This window comes from Neofelis nebulosa, chromosome 7 (genome assembly GCF_028018385.1).
Source record: "Neofelis nebulosa isolate mNeoNeb1 chromosome 7, mNeoNeb1.pri, whole genome shotgun sequence".
NCBI lineage: Eukaryota > Metazoa > Chordata > Mammalia > Carnivora > Felidae > Neofelis > Neofelis nebulosa.
In genome coordinates, this window is record NC_080788.1 from 63,185,090 (window position 1) to 63,208,421 (window position 23,332).

The 23,332-nt window shown below is 43.1% G+C and overlaps 1 protein-coding gene and 1 long non-coding RNA gene across 5 annotated transcripts in view; one reads left to right on the forward strand and one right to left on the reverse strand.

Annotated features, from left to right (window-relative positions):
- Positions 1–7,218: 7,218 nt before the first annotated feature.
- CCDC32 (coiled-coil domain containing 32) lies at positions 7,219–18,154 on the forward strand. 3 transcript variants are annotated; one of them, XM_058738190.1, is made up of 5 exons: positions 7,295–7,333; positions 7,734–7,878; positions 9,164–9,419; positions 14,043–14,199; positions 17,203–18,154. In XM_058738190.1, exons 3-5 carry the CDS (start codon positions 9,176–9,178, stop codon positions 17,339–17,341), a joined length of 540 nt encoding a protein of 179 aa, XP_058594173.1. In that variant the 5' UTR covers positions 7,295–7,333; positions 7,734–7,878; positions 9,164–9,175; the 3' UTR covers positions 17,342–18,154. The 3 variants fall into 3 exon arrangements, with proteins under 3 accessions (XP_058594175.1, XP_058594174.1, XP_058594173.1); XM_058738192.1 differs by lacking the exon at positions 7,734–7,878 and having other exon boundaries at positions 7,219–7,333; positions 9,169–9,419; XM_058738191.1 differs by lacking the exon at positions 7,734–7,878 and having other exon boundaries at positions 7,247–7,333.
- Positions 14,173–23,332, reverse strand: part of LOC131516751 (uncharacterized) — a 36,281-nt gene continuing 27,121 nt past the window's right edge. The window contains exons 5-6 of one of the 2 annotated variants that reach the window (XR_009264217.1): positions 18,310–18,397; positions 14,173–14,259 (exon numbers count right to left, since the gene is read on the reverse strand). This is a non-coding gene — a long non-coding RNA (uncharacterized LOC131516751). Of the gene's footprint in view, positions 14,260–16,186; positions 16,488–18,309; positions 18,398–23,332 lie in introns of those variants that run through there. The other variant, XR_009264216.1, reaches the window with a different exon arrangement.

Here is a 23,332-nt window from a genome sequence, read left to right on the forward strand (position 1 = left end):
AGTTTGAGAGTCAGTGGGTGAGACTAAGGGAGTGAATTGAATTGAGAGGCAGTGAGAATGACTCACCCGAAGTGTAGATTCACGTAGATATGCTCAAAGTCCTTTGGATCTGGAAAAACGAAAGGAACTTTACTCAAATGAGAATGAGGATTGCTAAACTCTTACTCAAAGAAGCGCCGTGCTGTATACTTCAAAGCGTGTTATAGTATGTGACTTATTACTCAATAAAGCTGTTATGTAGGTATTTAAACGCACATGTGCGTACACACGCACACACACACACACACACACACACACACTCCAGAAGCAATGTCTTCACATCTATCCTTCCCCCAACAGTAGAATTAAAGAGCTCCCATTTGCCTTCCATATGCTCCTGTCCTGAGATTGAAACGGCAAGTGGATCAGTAGACGCCTTTGTCAGAGTTCTTAAATGCAAGATATGAAACCAACTCTGGTTAACTTCATCAGAGAGGGAATTAGTGAAAGGATATTAGTACTTCATAGAGTACATAAGAGAGCTGGAGAACAGGCTCAGAAACAGAGCCAAATCAAGAGAACACAAGGCCTCTGAAAACCAGCCACACGACATAAGGGTGAATAGTATAGAATGTGAACTATATTTAAATAAAGTAGTTTTTTTTTTTTCTTAAAGAACTTTTCAGAATGTGTCTGAAGCACAGAAAAGGAATGAGATACTAGAATGTTATAGAGAGGAAGTCCTCGTGGGATTGTATAAAGCCTTGCTTCTCAAAATGTGGTGTTTGGATGAGCAACATGGGAAACACCTGGCAACTTGTTGGAACTGCAGAATCTTGTTCCTTCTCCCCCCCCCCCCCGACCTACTGAATGAGAATCTGCATATTTTTAATGTTTATTTATTTTTGAGAGTGGGGGGTAGCGGGAGGGGCAGAGAGAGAGTGGGAGACACAGAATTGGAAGCAGGCTCCAGGCTCTGAGCTGTCAGCACAGAATCTGATGCAGGGCTTGAAGTCACAGACTGCAAGATCATGACCTGAGCCGAAGTGGGTCGCTTAACCAACTGAGCCACCCAGGGGCCCTGAGAATCTGTATTTTTTTTAAGGAGGAGGGCAGAGGGAGAGCGAGAAAGAGAATCCTAAGCAGGTTCCATACCCAGCACAGAGCCTGACGTGGGACTTGATCCCATTACTATGAGATCATGACGTGAGCTGAAATCAAGAGTTGGATGCTTAACTGACTGAGCCACCCAGATGCCCCTAAAATTTTTTAAATTATTATTTTTTATTTTTAGAGAGAGAGAAAGAAAGAGAGTGCAAGCAGAGGAGGGGCAGAGATACAGAGAGAATCCCAAGCAGGCTCCACATTGTCAACGCAAAGCCTGATGTGGGGCTCAAATTCACGAACTGTGAGATCATGACCTGAGCCAAAATGAAGAGTTGGATGCTTAACCACTGACTGAGCCACCCAGGCACCCCAAAAATCTGTATTTTAACAAGACTCTCAGATGATTTTTCTGCATATTAACGTTTGAGAAGCACTGGTATAGACCATGAAGAGTAGACATTTGTCATATTCTTTGGATATCCAGCATCTTCTTAACACTCTTCTTTTATGTGAGGAATTTCCCACATCATAAGTACTATCTCCAATGATGTGGCTGGAGCTAGAATGTATAATACTAAGCTAAATAAGTCAATCAGAGAAAGACAAATACCATATGATTTCACTTACATGTGGAATTTAAGAAACAGAAGAACATATGGGAAGGGGTGGGGGGAGAGATGAGAGGGAAACAAACCACAACAGACTCTTAATGATAGAGAATAAACTATGGGTCGATGGAGGGAGGGAGGTGGGAGATGGGCTAGATGGAGGATGGGTACTAAGGAGGGCACTTGTGATGAGCACAGGGTATGGTATGTAAATGATGAATCACTGAACTCTACTCCTGAAACCAATATTGCATGGTATGTTTAACTAAGATTTAAATAAAATTAAAAAAAAGGTACAGCCTCCAAGAGGTGGAAGCCTGAAACTGGCCTTCCCAATTCCCTTGCAGCTTGGGCATTCATCACCTGGGCTCCACTGATCAGGCGGAGCCTTTGGTTCAGAGGCACACAGCAGAGGAAGCAGGCACAGTGTAGAACCCATGTGTGACAAGATAGCATTGGGAACATCTGATTTGTTTCTTTTTAAAAAAATTTTTTCCATGTTTATTTTTGAGAGAGAGAGAGAATAGGGAAGGAGCAGGGAGAGAGGTGGACACAGAATCCGAAGCAGGTTCCAGGTTCTGAGCTATCAGCACAGAGCCTGACATGGGGCTTGAACCCGTGAACCGCAAGGTCATGACCTGAGCTGAAGTGAGACACTTAACTGACTGAGCCACCCAGGCGCCCCTGGAAACATCTGCTTTGGAGGGCTAACAGCAGGGGATTATTGTGTCCAGTGCTCGTCAGCAATGACAGCTGCAGTGTCTATGTTCAAAGGCATTGGGGTATTCTGTGAACAGTCCCTCAGTGAAGTTTAGACACTGTTCCTTGCTGTATAGACCCCACGCCTCACACTGTTGTCCATCTTGATTTTCTGTGCACTACTTAATATCCTTTAATTCTGTACTCTACAATAGAGTAAAAATTAGCCACATGTGGCTATTTAAATTTACATTAAATAAAAAGAAAGAAAATCTAAAATTCAGTTCTTCAGTTGCACAAACTGCATTTCAAGTGCTCAAGAGCCACATGAAACTACTGGCTACCTTTAAAAAAATTTATTTATTTATTTTGAGAGAGAGAGCAAGAGAGCACATAATGCATGCAAGCGGGAAAGGGGCATAGACACACACACACACACACACACACAGAGAGAGAGAGAGAGAGAGAGAGAGAGAGAGAGAGAGAGAGAGAGAGAGAGAGAGAATCACAAGCAGGCTCCATACTGTGAGCACAGAGCCCAGCGCAGGGCTCAATCTCACGAAGTATGAGATCAGGACCTGAGCCGAAATCAAGAGTTGGATGCTTCACCACCTGAGCCATCCAGGTGCCCCAAACTAGTGGCTACCTTATTGGACAACTCAGATACAGAAAATTTGTATCACCACAGAGAGTTCTATTGGACAGAGCAGCTTTAATTTTTTTTTTTTTTTTTTACTGCTTATACTGGTTGAATGAATTCTATTGTTTGAACTAAGAACTCCAACTAACTTGCCATGATAAGGATTTAAGTCTTTAAGAGCAATGGGAAATCATCAAAGAGTCTGTCGTGTGCACGCGCGCGCGCGTGTGTAACATAATCTGATCTCCATTTTCAGATCACCTTGGTAGCACAGGGAAGAAGGAACTCAAGAGGGAATCACAGCTCTAGCTGCAGTTCTGTGTGGTCTTGGCCTATGAGAGTTCTAATTCAAACACTCCCATACCAAATAAATTTTGAACATTTCCTAGGCATCATTTGGTTCTGGAGATACAGAAGTAAAAAAGACATGGTTCCTGATCTTAATGAAGGCCTATGCTGGTCAAGCATCATACAAATAAAAAACATATTTGTGCTAGGTTACGCTGCAGTTAATGCAGGGTCTGAGATAGAGGGATGCGACTGCCCTCATGTGGCTTCCCAGTATGAAGAGTCCTTGGGAAGTGGCAGATCACCATGGCTTTTGCAAGTCCAGGATCTGGTTTTGATTTATTCATCACACACACTAATTAAACTCAGGGGACATCAGTGAATCTGTAAGGGTACCAATATGTTAATTTACAACTGTAACTTTAACTTAGAAAATGTATTCTATTTCATACCAGTGACTATTTATGCCTACTGTTAAAGGCACTCTTATGCTTGTTCAAGATATCTGAGAGGCCACATTTGAAATAAAAAAATTTGTTTGTGAGCAGAAAACCAGAGAAAAGGGCATAAGTGAGTCGAAAGGTCATGGAGTAGCTTGATGAAGTACCCGTAAACCTATGACAGTGACCTTTTCTATGAATCAGATGCTTCCAGATTAGGTCTTCAGTTCTGGTGGCAGTTGAAGGATTCTGGGGATCCCTCACTGGTAGACTTGGCTCTGGGCCCCCTACTTATTCCTTATAAATAAACACTGAAAAAAATCTTGCCTATTATTTGCTCCTTTGCTTCCTAATCTTCTTGCTTTCCACTTCCCTCTGTTTGCATATGCTCTCTAAGGATGGTTATAAATATGAGCAACAGAGTTCCTCATAGTTCCCTTTTACATGATGGTAGTTATTACCACCGTAGCCACTTTGGCTTTGGACACATCTAGAAACTTTATCCTTAGCCAAGTTATGTCTACCGATTGTTGGCTGATGTCTTTTCTCACTTGATTCTTTGAGAGAGAGTAACGGGCCCTGGGAATTGGGGGTGGATAGGTGGGGGGAGGAAGGGTTGCATCTCAGTGAATTGATAATCCCTGAAAGATATTGAAAGTCATCTTCTTTTAAAAAGTCTTCCTGACACACTCCCATGGCGCTCTCTCCTTTATGTACACCAGCCACACTTCTGTCATATCTTCTGTAACTCTTTGCTGTTATTTGTAAAGTTGTCTGCCCCCATGGCACACCCTCCTATACTTAGCTATAAAGACCTTTGGATCCCTACCAACTCTTACTTATTTTGAATTCCCGCTTAACACAATGCCTGGAACACAACAGGGGCTTGATGTCTATTGACAAATTGAATAAGAAAAAGCTTCATTCTTAGCCTCTGCAATCAGATAACACAAAGAAATAAAAGGCATCCAAATCGGCCAGGAGGAGGTTAAATTTTCACTCTTTGCAGATGACATGATACTCTATATGGAAAACCCAAAAGATTCCACCAAAAAACTGCTAGAACTGATTCATGAATTCTGCAAAGTTTCAGGATATAAAATCAATGCACAGAAATTGGTTGCATTCCTATACACCAACAATGAAGTGACAGAAAGAGAAATCAAGGAATTGATCCCATTTACAGTTGCACCAAAAACCATAAAATACCTAGGAATAAATCTAACCAAAGAGGTGAAAAATCTATACACTGAAAACTATAGAAAGCTGATGAAAGAAATTGAAGAAGACACAAAGAAATGGTAAAAGGTTCCATGCTCCTGGATAGGAAGAACAAATATTGTTAAAATGTCAATGCTACCCAAAGCAATCTACATATTCAACGCGATCCCTATCAAAGTAACACCAGCATTCTTCACAGAGCTAGAACAAATAATCCCAAAATTTGTATGGAACCAGAAAAGACCCCGAATAGCCAAAGCAATCTTGAAAAAGAAAACCCAAGCAGGAGGCATCACAACCCCAGACTTCAAGCTATACTACAAAGCTGTAATCATCAAGACAGTATAGTACTGGCAGAAGAACAGACACTCAGATCAAGGGAATAGAATAGAGAACCCAGAAATGGACCCACAAATGTATGGGCAACTAATCTCTGACAAAGCAGGAAAGAATATCCAATGGAATAAAGACAGTCTCTTCAACAAGTGCTGCTGGGAAAACTGGACAGTGACATGCAGATAAATGAACATGGACCACTTTCTTACACCATACACAAAAATAAACTCAAAGTGGATGAAAGACCTCAATGTAAGACAGGAAGCCGTCAAAATCCTCTAGGAGAAAGCAGGCAAAAACCTCTTTGATCTTGCCCGCAGCAATTTCTTACTCAACACGTCTCTGGAGGCAAGGGAAACAAAAGCAAAAATGAACTACTGGTACCTCATCAAAATAAAAAGCTTCTGCACAGCGAAGGAAACAATCAGCAAGACTAAAAGGCAACCGACAGAATGGGAGAAGATATTTGCAAATGACATATCAGATAAAGGGTTAGTATCCAAAATCTACAAAGAACTTATCAAACTCAACACCCAAAAAACAATCCAGTGAAGAAATGGGCAAAAGACATGAATAGCCACTTCTCCAAAGAAGACATCCAGATGGCCAACCGACACATGAAAAAATGCTCAACATCACTCATCATCAGGGAAATACAAATCAAAACCACAATAAGATACCACCTTACACCTGTCAGAACGGCTAACATTAAGAACTCAGGCAACAACAGATGTTGGCGAGGATGTGGAGAAAGAGGACCTCTTTTGCGTTGTTGGTGGGAATGCAAGCTGGTGCAGCTACTCTGGAAAACAGTATGGAGGTTCCTCAAAAAACTAAAAATAGAACTACCCTATGACCCAGCAATTGCACTACTAGGCATTTATCCATGGGATACAGGTGTGCTGTCTCGAAGGGACACATGCGTCCCCATGTTTATAGCAGCACTATCAACAATAGCCAAAGTATGGAACGAGCCCAAATGTCCATCGATGGATGAATGGATAAAGCAGATGTAGTATATATATACAATGGAGTATTACTCAGCAATCAAAAAGAATGAAATCTTGCCATTTGCAACTACGTGGATGGAACTGGAGGGTACTATGCTAAGTGAAATTAGTCAGTCAGAGAAAGACAAAAATCATATGACTTCATTCATATAAGGGCTTTAAGAGACAAAACAGATGAACATAAGGGAAGGGAAACAAAAATAATATAAAAACAGGGAGGGGGACAAAACAAAAGAGACTCATAAATATGGAGAACAAACTGAGGGTTGCTGGAGGGTTTGTGGGAGGGGGGATGGGCTAAATGGGTAAGGGGCATTAAGGAATCTACCGAAATCAGTGCTTCACTATATACTAAATAATTTGGATGTAGATTTTAAAACATAAAAAATAAAGTTAAAATGTGAAAAAAAAAAATAAAACGTTAAAAAAATTTTTTATAAGAAAAAAAAAAGAAAAAGCTTCATAACTTGGCTAATAGGGCCTGGGTCTCCTGTGAGAATAAGGAAAGTAGTCACCTCCATTCCCATCTGAGCTGCTGAAGTACTCTAATTTGGGTAGCAAAGGGCTGAAATTTTCACAGACAAAACACCAACCCAGAGAATTGCCGAGGAGGTGAATTTCCTCAGGGAACCAAGAAAACTCAAAAGGCCTCGGCAACTGGGCTTCCCCTATCCGAGAAGGTGATGGCGGAAGGCGCTGTCCGCGCGCCAGGAATGCTCAGATGCGCGTGGAATCTACCTGCCCCAGGGAAGTTGGAGCCAAGGCCAAGTGACTGCCCTATATCCCGGCAACAAGTCCCGCCTACCTCTTTCTCTCACTCGGCCCCTCACTTCCTCACTTAGCCGAGCTCCCCTCAACCAATCGACGCACAGAACATCGTCAGATTGGGCGGTGGTTGGAGGACTCCCGGATCCATCACTCGGAGACTCCGCCCCCCCATTTCTTCACAGCCTTCAGCGACGGAACTGAGCCGAGCGTTTGTGGGCTGCTGGGCAGGCGGTTGCGGTAGGTGAAGAGGGGCAGGGGTACCTACCGTTTTAGATCCATGGTCCGGTCCTATCCCGGGATACCACAGAAGAGCTTCGGGGCCTGACTCGTATTGCCCAGCCAGTTCTTGAGGTCAGAGTGACGGAGGCCCGGGTCTGGACACTGGCATTACCGGCTCTGTTCTGGACTTCCTAGAGAGAAGGGGGGAGGACTGGGGCTCCGGTGCGAACAAAGTTTTGGTCTGGGTGGGTTCAAGCGACTTCGGGATGGGAGTGGAGGTTCACTGGGACCCCGGCATCAATTCATCCAGAGCCTCTGTGACATTTTCTGCCCCTTTTACTTCTGGGCCCTTGCGCTGGCTGGGCTCTCTCCTGGAATTATTTAGACCTTACCCCAGGCAGCCTTCCTAATCTCAAAGGTCCTTCCTGAAGGAGGGTGTCAGCCCAGGCTGTAAGACTAGATAGTTATGAAAGCCCCAGCAGCGAGGTATTGGATAAGAACATGGATTTTGGAGCGGCAGAGGTGTGGTTTCCAATCAAGGAATCACCATAGATGTCAGTAAGGTACCCTAGACTTTTGTTATCCTTCTGATCCTCAGTTTCTTCATCTGTAAACTGATGGAAATGCCTCTTCCAGTGTTTCTGACTATTAAAATAAGAACTTATAAAATAAGGTATATAGTCCAGTTTCTACATGTAATGAGCACATGGGGCTTTGCATATGACATTACTCTCTGACAGTATTTTCCAAACAGCATTTTTATTATCCTCATGTCTATGGAACTGTGCAAGGCCTTTAGTTCATGTCCTACTGAAAACAGAATTTAATTGGCTGAGGACAGAGTGGTTGCATTTTGGAGATCTTTGGAGCAAAGTGCAGAATATTTGTCTCCACTGGAAATGTCCTAGACATTTCTTTGTGTGTGTGCGTATGTGTGTGTTAAAACACACATAATGTAAAAGGGCCCATTTTAACTGTTTAAAAAAATTATTTTTTAAAAAAATTATTTATTTACTTATTTAGGGAAAGGGAGAGTGAGAGGGGAGGAGGGAGAGAGACCAAATAGTCTCCATGCTCAGAGTGGAGCCCGACTTGGGGCTCAATCCCACGACTGTGAGATGGTGACCTGAGCTGAAATCAAGAGTTGGACACTTAACTGAGTGAGCCACCCAGTGCCCCTAAAATTTGTAAATTTTTATTTTTAGAGAGTGTGAGTGGGGGAGAGGGGCAGAGGGAGAGAGAATTCCAAGCAGGCTTTGTGCTGTCAGCTCTGAGCCCAATGGGAGGCTTGATCCCATGACTCTGGGATCAGGGACCTGAACCGAAACAAAGAGCCAGACACTCCACTGACTGAGCCACCCAGGCGCCCCTCATTTTAACCATTTTTAGATGTACAGTTCAGTGGCACTCACATGGGTGTGCAACCATCATGATTATCCATCTCTAGAACTTCCCACTGAAACTCTGTACCCATTAAACGTAACTCCCATTTCCCCCTCCCCAACCCCCCTGGCCACCACCATTCTATTTTCTGTCTCTATGGATTTGACTGCACTAGGTACTTCTTACAAGTGGAATCATTTGATATTTGTCCTTTTACGTCTGGCTTGAGAAATTTCATTTTTAAAAACAAACTTTATTATGAAAACAACTGGAATGCCGAGCCAGAAGAGGAACCCAATTGCCCTTTTGTCATCTTTATAACATAGGAATCTAATAAAAGACATTTTAAGTTTAGAGAAACTTCTTAAAAGCCTATTACCTTCCTTCAGTAGGTAAACAAATATCTCAGTACTGCATACTTACACTGTATCCTTAGAGCCAGTCCTTACAGTTCTGTTTTTCCAGCTCAGATTCCAAATGAAAATGTTTGAGAGCGTTGACTCTACAGCTACAAAATCTGGCCCTGATCTTTGGGCTGAAATCTGTTCCTGTCTGCCAAATCCTGATCAAGAAGATGGTGCCAACAATGCCTTTTCAGACTCCTTTATGGATTCTTACCCTGCAGGCACAGGCCAGAGGGAGGCCCCAGATTTTGCTGATCAGCCAGCTATAAAGCCTTGGGCTCCCTTGCAGGATTCAGAAGTGTATTTAGCATCTCTAGGTGAGTTAAATTACTTTCTTTTATGTTTTTAATCATAAGCTGGTGGTTTTAAGGAAGCATGTTAAAGTTACATCAAACCTGTTTTTTTAACATGTATTTTTCTAATGTGTATTTATTTTTGAGAGAGAGAGGGAGACAGAGTGAGAGCGGGGGAGGGGCAGAGAGAGAGAGGGAGACACAGAATCCAAAGCAGGCTCCTGACTCTGGGCTGTCAGCATAGATCCCGACACGGGGCTCGGGCTCGAACTCACAGACTGCGAGATCCTGACATGAACCAAAGTCAGATGTTTTGACTGAGTGAGCCACCCAGGTGCCCCTCAAACCTGGTTTCTAATCTTAATTATTATTATTATCATTTTGTATTATTATTTTATTTATTTATATTTATTTTTATGTTTACTTTTGAGAGAGAGAGAGACACACAGAGTGTGAGCAGGGGAGGGGTAGAGAGAGAGAGAGAGAGAGAGAGAGAGAGAGAGAGAATCTGAAGCAAGCTCCAGGCTCTGAGCCATCAGCACACAGCCCTATCTGGAACTCAAACTCACAAACCGTGAGATCGTGACCTGAGCCGAAGTCGCTTAACCAATTGACCCACCCAGGTGCCCATTATCATAATTTTTTAATGTTTATTTTTGAGAGAGAGACAGTGTGAGTAGGAGGAGGGACAGAGAAAGAGGAGAGAGAGAATCCCAAGCAGGCTCCGTGTTGTCAGCACTGTGCCGGACACAGGGCTCAATCTCATGAACTGTGAGATCATGACCTGAGCTGAAATCAAGAGTCAGCTGCTTAACTGACTGAGCCACCCAGTTTTCCCCCTTAATTAGTATTATTTTTAGTTCTCACCACATGTATTTGTCAGATATAATTCTAGGGGGTTTCAGGTTGGTTGTTGGGAAGGAGCACCCTTTTCCTTGTATATCCCTTAAAACTGTCTTTTTTTTTTTTTTTTAATTTTTTTTTAACGTTTATTTATTTTTGAGACAGAGAGACAGAGCATGAACGGGGGAGGGTCAGAGAGAGAGGGAGACACAGAATCTGAAACAGGCTCCAGGCTCCGAGCGGTCAGCACAGAGCCCGACGCGGGGCTCAAACCCACGGACCGTGAGATCGTGACCTGAGCCGAAGTCAGCCACTCAACCGACTGAGCCACCCAGGCGCCCCTCCTTAAAACTGTCTTTGTTACCTCCTGCCTCCGACTGTATCATCTGAATTCTGCTTCATTTCTTGCCATTCTGTACAATCCTCTTGCCTACTATTGGTGGCCCATATATTCAGATAACTCAAAAGTGTCAAACATTATGCCATCCTGAAAGAAAAGGGCATGGCCCCAGAGCTGCATTTGGATTTCTGATGAAACTATTATATTGAAAAATTGTTGTACTAAAAAACTGTTGTATTAAATAGGTTGATTGTTGGAATGGGACCATGTTGACATAAAATTCATTCTACCTCTTGTTAGTTGTTTAATTTTGAAAATATTTCCTGAATACATCTTCTGTCCTGTGGCCTTAAGTATTAATATTTAGAGAGACTCCAAATACAGGAAAGAGATTCAGATTGTCCCATGCAAGGGGACAGAAAAATATCAGTCTAGGGCAGTGACTGCTTTAGAATTGTGGTATCCTTTTATTATTAAACACCCCTGAGACTCATCTATGTGTCACAAAACCAAACCTAGGAATAATTATTTAAGAAAGGAAAAGCAATTCAGGAAGAAGCTTTTGAGGAAGGACAGAAAGAAGAGTCAGAATAGAGTTTACAGGATCTGTAAGAAAAAGATATGAGAGAAACACAAGAGGAATGATGGATAATGAGAAATATAAGGGTGTAATGTGAAATTTATCGGGAAGCCACCAACGTTAGGATAGTAATACTTGCAGCCTGCAGCCCTGGCCAAGGTTGTTGACAATTGTGTTCTTTTTTTTTTTTTTTTTTTTTTTTTTTTTGAGATAGAGGGCACAAGTGAGTGAGGGCAGAGAGAGAGAGAGAAGGAGAGGGAGAATCCTATCAGGGGCAAAGAGAGAGGGAGAGAGAAACGGGCTCACCCGGGCTCATGTTTTACCCAAAGCCAGACTCGAGCTCACCTGATGTTGGACTCAAACTCACGAACTATGAGATCATGACCTGAGCCGAAGTCACAGGCTTAACGACTGAGTCACCCAGGCACCCCTCTTTTTTTTTTTTTTTCAATGTTTATTTATTTATTATGAGAAAGAGAGAGTGGGGAAGGGGCAGAGAGAGAGGGAGAGAGAGCCTGACATAGGGCTCGATCCTACAAATTGTGAGATCGTGGCCTGAGCTGAAATCAAGAGTCAGATGCTTAACTGACTGAGCCACCCAGGCGTCCCACACAATTTTGTTCAGTGGTAGTCAGAATGATGATAAGGAGAAGAAGCAATCATCTGAGAAAGCTGGAGAACCACATCCTGCAGCGTTGGTACTCTGTGCCCAGGAGATGTAAGAAACTTTAATGGATTTGGTGATGATTTGATTGGTCAGGACTGGTTTTGGAAGTTAAAACTCCACTGATCTTTTCTAAAATCAGTTAAGAAGATGATTAAAGGGTTCCTGGCTGGCTCAGTCGGTAGAGCATGGGACTTTTGATCTGGGGGATTGTAAGTTTGGGCCCCATGTTGAGTGTAGAGAATACTTAAAAATAAAATCTTAAAAAAAAAAAAGATGATTAAAATTTCATTCTCTGAGGAAGACAGGAGCCATTTCTGTGCCTATGGCACAGTCTGGGAGACATTGGCAGGCAGACTTGGAGTATGCAGTGGTATCTATTTCTACCTGCCCAACTTAGATCACAACCGATTAGGGACTCAGCACACTCAGAGAGGGGAAGACTTTGCCAGCCCAAAAGAGTACCTTCCACCTTGAGAACCAAGGCCAGATAATACATTGTTTTTATTGCCAAATAAACCTATATCAAAAAGAATCCACTAAGAGCACCAATTATAAAACCTTAGCCAGCTCATGGGGCACCTGGGTGGCTCAGTCATTTAAGCGACTGACTACAGCTCAGTTCATGATCTCATGGTTTGTGACTTTGAGCCCCACGTCGGGCTCTGTACAGACAGCTCAGAACCTGGAGCCTGCTTTGGAATCTGTGTCTCCCTCTCTCTCTGCCCCTCCCCCACTCACACCCTGTCTGTCTGTCTGTCTCTCTCTCTCTCTCAAAAATAAATAAATATTTTTTTAAAAAGTATTAAAAAAACAAAACTTAGCCAGCTCAGTGTGAGATCTACATAATTCTTTTCACATCCTCAAGGAGGCAAAAACTCCTCAAATATTTAACTTTTATCAATTGCAGGTTTTTTACATGGGCGAGCTCTTGGTGGTAACTTGCAGCAACAAAAGGTGGTTATTGCTTTGATCTGTGGATGGCAGATGATATGGCCTGTTTAGAAGTGAAAACAGAGGTGCCTGGGTGGTTCAGTTGGTTAAGTGACCAACTCTTGATTTCACCTCAGGTCACGATCTCACAGTTTGTGAGATAGAGCCCTGCATCAGGCTCTGAGCTGAGCCTGCCTGGGATTCTGTCTCCCTCTCTCTCCCTGTCCTGCCCTGTTCTCTCTCTCTCTCTTTCAAAATAAATAAGTAAACATTAAAAAAAAAAAAAAAAAGTGAAAACAGGGGGCTCCAGACTAGCTTAGTCGGAAGAATATGTAACTCTTGATCTTGGGGTTATAATTTCAAGCCCCACATTGGGTGTAGAGATTATTTAAAATAAATAAATAAAATTTTAAAAAGAAGAAATGAAAACAGGATTGCAAATCATAAAGTTTCTGTTTGGGTCTGGGCTTGATATTCCCCACTCCCCCCTCCAAAAGGCCATCATTGACACATTTATTATAGTTGAAGGCAAGACTGAATTAAGGCAGAAGGCAAATGGTGATACTGTTCCTTCTGTTCTTCAGTTGTTCAACAATTACACTTAAAATGCACAGAAGAATAAGTAAACATCTATCATCAGGAAGCCATGTAGACCATTCATTGGAATTAGAAGATGTTTGTTTTTGTAAGGTCCCAACATCCAGGCCACAAGTTGAGTAACTGTAAAAAACATTGGGAGATTTTCTTTTATGAAGAATTTAATCACACATAGAGATCTTCAAGGTCTCTGATTATTGAGTTCCCATCAAGTCAATTTTAGTGTCTAATGAACCATTGGATCTTTCATTATTTTCTCTAATTCTTTCTCCTGAGGTTTGGAAACTACTTCATGTCATTGTAACAAAAAGAAAAACCACTTTCTCCTCAGAGAGACTATATTCAAGGAGTTGACACATGTCAAGCCAGGGAAAACAAGTAATTCCTTAGAGAGATACCTGCTGGCTTCTGTGATTTCAAAGAAGACATGCCACTGATTTATTTATGAGAGCCTATGGCTTTTTCCCTTTCTGGGGTTAAATGTTTCTTTGATACAATCCAGAGTTAAGACATTGTGAAGGAAAAAGAAAAATGTACATTTCCCTGTACATGTCCGCAGGAAAAATGAGCTCTTTTGCAGGGAGTGTGAATATACTCATCAGTGAGAGAATTTTTAAGTTGTCATGTTGCATTTTAGATTTAGTTTCATTTTATACTCACTTTCCTTGTTAACTTCTCATCTGTTTTTAGAGAAGAAACTGAGAAGAATCAAAGGTTTAAATCAGGAAGTAACTTCTAAGGACATGCTTCGAACCTTGGCCCAAGCCAAGAAGGAATGCTGGGATCGATTCCTCCAGGAGAAGTTAGCATCAGAGTTCTTTGTGGATGGATTTGATTCTGATGAGAGGTAATTGGTTCTCAGTCCAGTTCCAGGTGACAGTATTTCACTGAGGGCATTTCTCTTTCTCTAAAGAATTCAGGGAGAGTGACATTTGAGTCGAGATATTGGTTAATATCAACATCAGCTTTTCTGAGCTCAAAACTCATCTTTTTTTAAGGTTGCTCTCTTTACTCTTGGTCCAGTAGCAGATTTTTGATAGTATTTTTGCAAAAAAGCAAATACCCCACCTACATCTTGATCACAGATTGGACAGAATTGAGGATAAAGCATTGTCTTCTTTTCCAAGTATACATTGTACTTGAGAAAGTAGTAACCAATCATCAACTGGAACAGTATCTTACCTGTAACTCCCTATTGCTTTACAGAGTTTCTATCACCTTGTAGGCATTCAAATTTGTATAGACTGAATTTGTATAGCATGAATTTCCTAAGCATCTACTGTGTGAAGGCACTGTGCTTGATGCTATGGGGCTGGGGGTGCTGGGGCAGAGGGGAGATGTAAAGAAATTTTAGAGATCCCTTTTTTTTCCTTTGGTCCCCACAACTATTTGGAGAGAGATGACAAATATATATAAAGATGAACCTAACAAAATAAGGCAGCATAAGAAAAGAGCCGGGTGAGTGGAAGTGACAGAGCATGCTTTGGGAGTTGAGAGACCACTGAGCTCCCTGTGGGCTCTGGTGTTTGTGCCAGAGAAGAAGGCAGGACTTGAACAGTATCTTCAGGGGGTGGCGGATGCAGAGAGGAGGAGAGGGCATCCTGCCACAAAGAGCTGCATGGTGCCCAACACCCGGGAGAGTCGCTCTGCCACTTACTGGCTGTGTGTCCTTAAGGAAGTAACCTGTGTGTGCCTCAGTTTCCTGCTTTACAGAGCAGGAATAGTAACAGGAATATGTAATAGTAATATGCTTTCCAGGAATAGTAACTCTTACCTCTTGGGTTGTTATGAGGGTTAAATGAGTTACTGTGTATAAGGTGCTTAGAACAGACCTGGCCCCTGGTAAGTACTATATAAGTGTTAGCTATTATCATTGGTCTTGATGGAATTTTAAAGTTCAGTAAGAAATTATTCAAAAAAATGGGTGAGGGAAGTAAAAACCTGAATTTGAAACAAAAGGTCTTAGGGAAACATGACCTAAGTTTGCAACATACCATTAACGTTGATTTTAAAAAGCCCCATGATGTCAGATGAAGCTATGGCTGCTGAAATCATGGACAGTAGGGAAATAAAACTTGATAGTTACATTTTACTTTTTTTTCCAAGTTTGTTTATTTATTTTTGAGAGAGAGAGAGAGAGAGCGAGCGAGCGAGCATGGAAAGGGCAGAGAGACAGAGAGACAGAGACAGAGAGAGAGAATCCAAAGCAGGCTCCTCACTGTTAACGAGTAGCCCAATGAACTCATGAGCTGTAAGATCATGACTTGAGCTAAAATCAGATGCTTAACAGCTGAGCCACCCAGGCGCCCCTACATTTTGCTTTTTAATTTGCAAAGTGCTTTTACTTACATTATCTTAAATATTGCATCGGTGTGCCCTTAGATTCTTCAGAAATCATGTGGCATCTAAAGTCAGGCCAACTACCTACCCTCTGAGGGTTCAGAAAATAAAACACATGTTGCTTTTTTCTGTCTCTAAAGACTCAATCCCGTTGAGCCTTCAACTGCCCCAAACACAAAAGACTTGAAGATGTACACATTCCCAACACACTAATAACTTGGTATTCGATTCTTGCTCCCCTTGAACGTTTGCCTCTTCTCCAATTCTGAGAAGAAAAGACAAAATTTTCTCCTATGTGATTCTCAAGTAGGAATTCTTTTTCTGTGAAATCAGATCAGCACCAAGGCTCAAGGTCATGTTTCTGTGTGTTTATCAATACCTAAAATGATATGATGTTCCCTTTTCTATAGAAGCAATTGAAACAATTCTATGAAAAGTGTTGTAGATGAAGATTAAATGCCCCTGGAGTACCTTAGTCCCCTGAGCTGTGGGCACTTGTTCCCAAGCTCCATCTGTGGGAACACGTCTTTCTATCAGTGTTAGAACAAGCACACCAGAAATAGATTTGCATTTATTTGCAGACTTCAACATTTATGATTTAAACAGAGGCCATTTTGTAGTGGAATTGTGTGGTTCTTCATGTACGTGAAGGCCAGGTGGGTGATCCTCATCATGGCATGCTTTTGGTGCAGGAGTAATGGGCTGAGAAGTCCTATTGTCTACACCAGGATTCCCCCATTTTAGGTGTCTCAAATCTGCTGGTGATGGCTTTACTTCTTGGCTCAAGACTTTGGGCTATTTAAGAGCATAGAATAAGGTTTATATTATTTGTGGTCATTTGTAGTTTACCATAAGTATCTAATAAGCTTTAGAGTGGAGGATCTTGGGTAATTAAGGAAGGTGGGAGGGGGCACTTCCCCTCTCTGCACAGATGCAAAGGAAAAAAGAGCCCTCTGGCATAGTGGCTATTTCTTTGTGGGAGAAATTGCTGTGCAGATGTTTCCATCTCGGGGACTTGCTATAGGATGAAATAAACAAACAAAAAACCCACAAAAATGGTGCTTAGTGCAACTAAGTGCTGTAAGTATAATCGAGTCTCAGACTGCCTCAGGTATAGGAGATTTCAAGATGCTCCACTAATAATTTGGTATTTATTTGAACGTTTCCTCCCTCTGACAGTTTCTCTCCACTCCAGTTTTGAGGAAGAAAAGACAGGACTGAGACATAAGCTCTTCAGCTATTCTCGTCAAGCCTTCAGAGGCTCTGCATTTGAAGGGGCCTGGTGCTGCTTATAGCCAAAGTGCCCACTAGGGGGTAAATTATGCCGCCGAACTGCCAGGATGCACAGCTGTCAGAGGAAGATCAGCGTTCTCCCCGTTAGCAGTGAAAAACAATTGTAGGAAGAAATTGGTGGTGGGCGGGAAGGCAGCATTTGAGTAACTGAGATAATCATTAAGTGATTAATCAGCCAGGTCTGATGCGGCCACCCTTTTCTCCTGCTTTCTCCTAGCACCTTGGAACATTTCAAGAGGTGGCTCCAGCCAGATAAAGTAGCCATCAGTACAGAGGAGGTCCAGTATCTGATTCCTCCAGAGTCCCAGGTTGAGAAGCCAGTGGCCGGGGACCAGCCAGCAGCCGCGGAACAGTAAATTGCACACAAGCACGCCAAGCAGCTGTCTTGGGTCCAGAGGGAACAGCGGAGCAGCAAGGAGAAATCTGAGGAGGGAGGGTAGCCCACGCTCCCACTCAACAAAGCAAACAGCTGTGGGCCCCTGAGGACTGGCTTGGGGCTGGCATGTGTGACTGTCCTGGATAAAGTGACTGACCCAGCACATGCTGGATCAAAATACCGCTTTCCTCTGTGTCTCACACCTTGCCTGAGCCCTGTTGCTACAGGTGAGAAGTCTGCTAAGAATCTAGTGAAGGAGCAAGTATGAAAGTATTTGGAGAAACTGATATCCTTGTGTAGAATATATAAGCTCAGTGAGCCATATTTTTGCTTGCCTTTTCTGGATGTTCCTGCCTGTATCCCAAGTATTTCTTTGGTTAATTGTCAGTGGTAAGTGAGGCCAAGGAGAATCAAATCTGCCTCCTTGGATCCACACCCCATGTGGGGCTCCTCTAAGTTTGTAATAAATATAGAGACTTTAGGAAAAGAGGCCGCACTTTTCCTTTGTCTGATTTGTTCCTTGTGGAGAAAAGGGACAACAGTGTGACAACTTGAGTGTTTGTGTGTATATGTATATTTTTTTATTTCATGCATGGTTTCTCCCCTAACTTCCTCTTGCACTTAAAAAGGGCCAAGCTTCAAATTAGACTTGTAAATTTGGTGTTGGTATTTGACACCCCTCCTGAATAGTTCCAAGCTTCTTGCGGCAGCTTTCCTGGCTGAGCCTGTGCTTCCCTGTTTATAGTGTTCATGTTCAGTCCGTGTTGTCTACATAAAGCTTTTCTGATGAGAATAGCTGTGTGTGTGGTGCTCTTGAACTGCTTCTCCCCCAGAGAGATGCTCCCAGTTAGTGGGGAGGTAAAGACAAGTATTTGACAATGCAGGAGACCTGAGAAACTTTGCAGCCTTCTATTTTTGACATGAGCCCTCTGACAAGGCAAACCTCACCTCGGTGCTCTTAGGGTAGGATTCTGTGGCCAGATTTCTGCAGCTCTGACTCCATGGAGCTTCTTCCCGGGTAACAGGTTTCAAATCCCTAATGATGGAACAGAGTGACCATAAAAATCTTCAGAGAACATGTGGTCATATCTAAATCAAGTATTTGCGCTGTCAAAGGATGGGAATCAACCAGATAATTCCATGTATTTGCTGAATTATATGGATTTAGGGGGAGGTGGTAATTTCCAGATATATTTTCCTTTTTTAAAATTGATAATGGGGGCACCTGGGTGGCCCAGTTGGTTGAGTGTCTGTCTCTTAATTTGGGCTGAGGCTGTGATCCCAGGGTGGTGGGATCAAGCCCTAGGTCTCTCTGTGCCCCCCTCCCCCCCTCTAAAAATTAAAAGAAAAATTTGATTAATGGTATTAGCTTTATTCCTACTGCTTTTTTAAAAATGTTTACTTATTTTTGAGAGAGAGAGAGCGTGAGCAGGGGAGAGGCAGAGAGAGAGGGAGACAGAGAATCTGAAGCAGGCTCAGAGCTGTCAGCGCAGAGCCCGATGTGGGGCTAGAACTCAAGAACTCTGAGCTCATGACCTGAGCCAAAGTTGGACGCTTAACCGACTGAGCCACCCAGGTGCCCTCTACTGCTTTTTATTTTTATTTATTTTTAAATTTTTTTATTTTTTCCTCTACTGCTTTTTAATAGTAGGATACCTTTGACATAGAGAGCGACTGTCTGTGGTCCCCAAACACTTTGGGGAAGACAGACACTGACAGTCACCTGGCCCTGGACTGAGCTTGCAAGTTTCTGTCTTTGCCTGGGGTTCAGGTGCTGGACCACACTTCCTACGGGGCCATCTGATGGCTCTCATTGGATAGATTTTTTTTTTTTTTTAAAGACTGAGTTTTCTTCTCCCTTCATGATAAACAAAAATGACTCTCAAGTAACAACAATTTAAGAAAAAAGCAATGGGGTCCCAAAACACCCTCCTAAAGAGCAGTCAATCATCAGACAGAGAATGTATCTGCACCAGAAAATAGTGTTTTTATAGTTCAGTCAAGATTCTAGCTTTGCCTTTTCCCTACCTCCCATTTCCTAAGAAACAGAAATTTTAGTATGAGAAGGTGGGAAATTGAGTTAGAGGAACTGAAGTGGAGTTAGAGGAACTGCAGAACTGGAAGGCTTTTAGCCCCACGTGAAAATCTGAGTGAGGTATGGGATGAAAGTCCTAGATCTTCAGCTACCTGCTCACTTAACTCTTTAAAAATTTTTTTTATATTTATTTATTTTTGAGAGACAGAGCACAAGCGGGGAAGGGGCAGAGAAGAGAAGGAGACACAGAATCTGAAGCAGGCTCCAGGCTCTGAGCAAGCATTTAGCACAGAGGCCGACAAGGGGCTCAAACCCACGAACCATGAGATCATGACCTGAGCTGAAGTCAGTCACTTAACCAGCTGAGCCACCCAGGCGCCCCTCACTTAACTCTTTAATAGAGGCAGATTTCCACAGAAGGGAGTTCAGCGAGTTGCAACTATGGTTTCTTTTCTTCTTCTTCTTTTTTTTTTAATTTTATTTTTGAAAGAATGAAAGCACAAGCGGGGGAGGGGCTGAGGATCCAAAGTGGGCTCCTCGCTGACAGCAGTGAGCCCAATGCAGGGCTTAAACTCAGGAGCCATGAGATTACAACCTGAGCCAAAGCTGGGCTCTCAACCAGCTGAGCCACCCAGGTGTCCCACAACTATGGTTTAGAGGTGACAACCTGAGTGATGGCTCTTAAAACAAGTGAAGCACAATTTACCAAAAAATTTAAGTTTTTATTTATTTGTAATCTCTACACCCTATGTGGGGCTCAAACCCATGAACCCAAGTTCATCCTCCAACTGAGGACGCTCCTCCAACTGAGCCAGCCAGGCACCCCATAGCAAAACCAAATTTGATACTAGCTTCCAAAGCTAGTTTTTTAATACAGACTTAACTTAGACTATTAAAATGGTACTAAATTTGAATCTAAGAGTCTCGGGTGCTATCTTTATCTGCCTTGTGGCTTACTGTGTGATCACAAGTCAAATGATCTCTTTATATTCCAATTCTCTTTCAGAAATTGGACTAAATGTGGGAAAAATTCTACTGGCCAGAAACGCTGATCTTTTTTCTTTGACCCTGGAAATTTCCAAGGAACTCCAGTTAGCACTTCCTCAAATCAGATTTGAGTTGAGAGGGCTCCCTAAGTGAAACAGAGCAAATGGAGCAATATTTAATGCTAAACCACAGAGCCAAGGGAGGACAACTTTTGCCAATAGGGCAAAGCAGAAATGATGTGGCATACCCAAAGAAGGTTGGGTTAGAGCCAGGGAGGAAAGGTAAGTGACTGCCACACTGTTCTCTCCTGCCACATGGCACGCTCATCACCCAGGGCTTTGGTAGGATCAGGGCTGGAATGGCACAGGCTTGCATCCAGTACCTGTTCCAGAAATAGGCTCTGGATGTAGGGACAGCAAGTAAACAAACATCCCACCAGCTGTTGCTGAGGTGTGCCTCTCCCAGGCAGGCCTGCCCACCAGGACTGTTGCTGGAAAAGGGAAAACGCCCTGGGGCCACTCCCTGGCCCTGCCTTGGAGTGGCTCCCCAAGATTAAGAAAAGCTCCAGCCACATGAAACAGGCAATATTTTCCTGAAAATTCCAAACCATCCCAGCCAGCTTTGTCCCTACTTGAGTTATAAGATTGAAGACAGGACACTGCCATAGCAATCTTAGGTCTGGGGGAGAGTTGTTTACTTGAACCCAGAAGTGGGTTATCTCAGGCACGGATTCATTCACCTAGCCAATATTTGTTGAGACCCTGCACTGTGCACGGTGGTGAATAAAGCGAAACCACATCTTCCCACACAATGATGGAAGGAGAGAGATGGCCTAGCTAATTAGTGCTGTCATCACTGGTCCTGTGGAGTCAAGACGTAAGCACAGGGATCTTTAGAGCATGGGGAAGAAGATAGGAGAACCCTAGGCCAGTCAGGGTGGGAAGTAGGAGAGAGGCTGTGTTAGGGAAGCCGAGTCCAGAAAAATGAGTAGCAGTCAGACCATGAAAATAGAGGGAGAAGAACATGGGGACAGAGAAAAGTCCCAGAAGAGGAAAACAGCATGTACATCGGCCTAAAGGCAAAAGAAAGTTTGGAGACTAGAAAGTAGTTCAGTGTAGCTGGAGCATGAAGGACAAAGGAAGAAACATCCAAAGGTGAGGTTGGGAAATTAATAAACAAGGCCAGGTATCAAGGGCTTCCTAAGCCATGTTAAGGAGCTTGGGTTTTATTGTGGGGACAAGGAGATAATGGGTCATTTTAAGAGGGGTAGTGACAGGATCAGATTTGCATCTAGAAAGATGCAAGCTATGGTTGCCATGGGTATGACATGATTCTACTGATTAGGGGAGCACAGATTCACACTTGGCAATGATATGTCTATATGAAATAATGCAACTGATGGCTTGTGGTCTTATTTTTATTTTCTAGCTTGATTTCTTTGAAGCTATTGTTTCACGATTACAGAACAAATAGAATCATGTTTGGCAGACCTCAGAGGTGGCCATATCAACATAACACGTCCCACCCTTTCATCTTAAAGTATGATGGGGACATGCCTCTCTTGGGATGTTGGGTCAGCACTCCCTCCCCTTGAACCTGGGTATGACTATGTAAGTGCCTTGCTAATCGAGTACAGCACAAATAATGTGACTTCTGAGGCTAGGTCATGAAAGCACTCCTCTCTCTCTCTCTCTCAACATGTTCCTTGGTAGTTCTGAGCCAACATAGAAGATGTTTGGCAACCTTGAGGACACCATACTATAGAAATGCCATGGAGAGACAGAGGGGCTGGCTCTCAGCAGTTTAGCCCCCAGCATGAATCTTCCCACCCAGGCATCAGAAATGTGAGAGATTCAGATGATTTCAGACCCCAGCCTTCAAGCTACCCCAGTTGACACCAGGTGGAACAGAGACAAGCTGTCCCTGAGAAGCCCTGAAGATTTATGAACAAAATAAATGCCGTGGTTTAAGCCATTGGGTTTGGAGCTGGTTTGTTACACAACAATAGGTAACTGGCACACCATGACCTATGTTTCGGATTTTATGTAGCTAATTTCAGGTCTTTTATTTTCCAGTCCCTTTTAGTTTCTAATGGTTACAGAATTTTAATACTTAATTCTGGATGCAGTATGGAGAGGAGCAAAATTGGATGCAGGGGCCAGCTGTGAGGTGACTGCGGTTGTCTAAGAAAGAGATGACTGACCTGAGGACTTTCATCTCCACTTAGGGTAGAGAATCCTGCAAGAAAATGCCACTCCCCTGCCCGGGGATGAGAAATAGCCGAATTATCTACAAAACCGTAGCTTTTCTTGAGTCTGCAGGAAGCTGAGGTCACAAGACAATGAAATAAAGCCTCTTCAAGGAGAGAGAGACACGCGTCAACAGTCTCAACTTTAGCAGAGCACGGAAGAAAGAGGTGGCCATCATACAAGTGGGTAAGAAGAAATCAACAAAAACTTTAACAAAAGCTAAAAGGCTACACATGGGCTAGTGTGTCCGTTTAGAATAGCTGGAGACTATTCCAGACACAGGAGAGTTTGTACTCACAGTGTTTTTCCAGAGGCCTCCCCGGAGGTTCAGAGAAAAACTGGGAGCTGGGCAGGAAATGGGAGAGGGCTTTCCTCCGTGGTGGTGCAAGCATGCAGAAGTTGATTAAGGCAGCTGCTTGGCAAAGGCAAAAAGCCTCAGCTGCTTCCAGAATCCCTCTCTTAAGCAAAAGCCTTAAGCTGCTAAGGAAGGGGCAACAGATTCTTGCTTTAGGGGGAGTAATGAAAGCAAAACTCACCTGCTTTGGGGTGAGGAGTAAAAACATTTCTGTCCTTCTTTGCCATAGGCAAAGATCCACTGCTCTGGTGAGGAAGAATGGAAGCAAAATCCCTCTATCCCAAAGGGAGAAGCGGGCAACTATGGGGCTGGGGATTCAAGCAAGGGTCTGCTCTGTTGGGGGAG

Bases quoted from the DNA above. Each gene is read 5' to 3' on its own strand.
- CCDC32 (XM_058738192.1), top strand. From the start codon at position 9,176: ATGAAAATGTTTGAGAGCGTTGACTCTACAGCTACAAAATCTGGCCCT. The intron at 9,420-14,042 runs GTGAGTTAAATT...ATCTGTTTTTAG, and splicing joins AGTGTATTTAGCATCTCTAG to AGAAGAAACTGAGAAGAATC. The intron at 14,200-17,202 runs GTAATTGGTTCT...GCTTTCTCCTAG, and splicing joins GGATTTGATTCTGATGAGAG to CACCTTGGAACATTTCAAGA.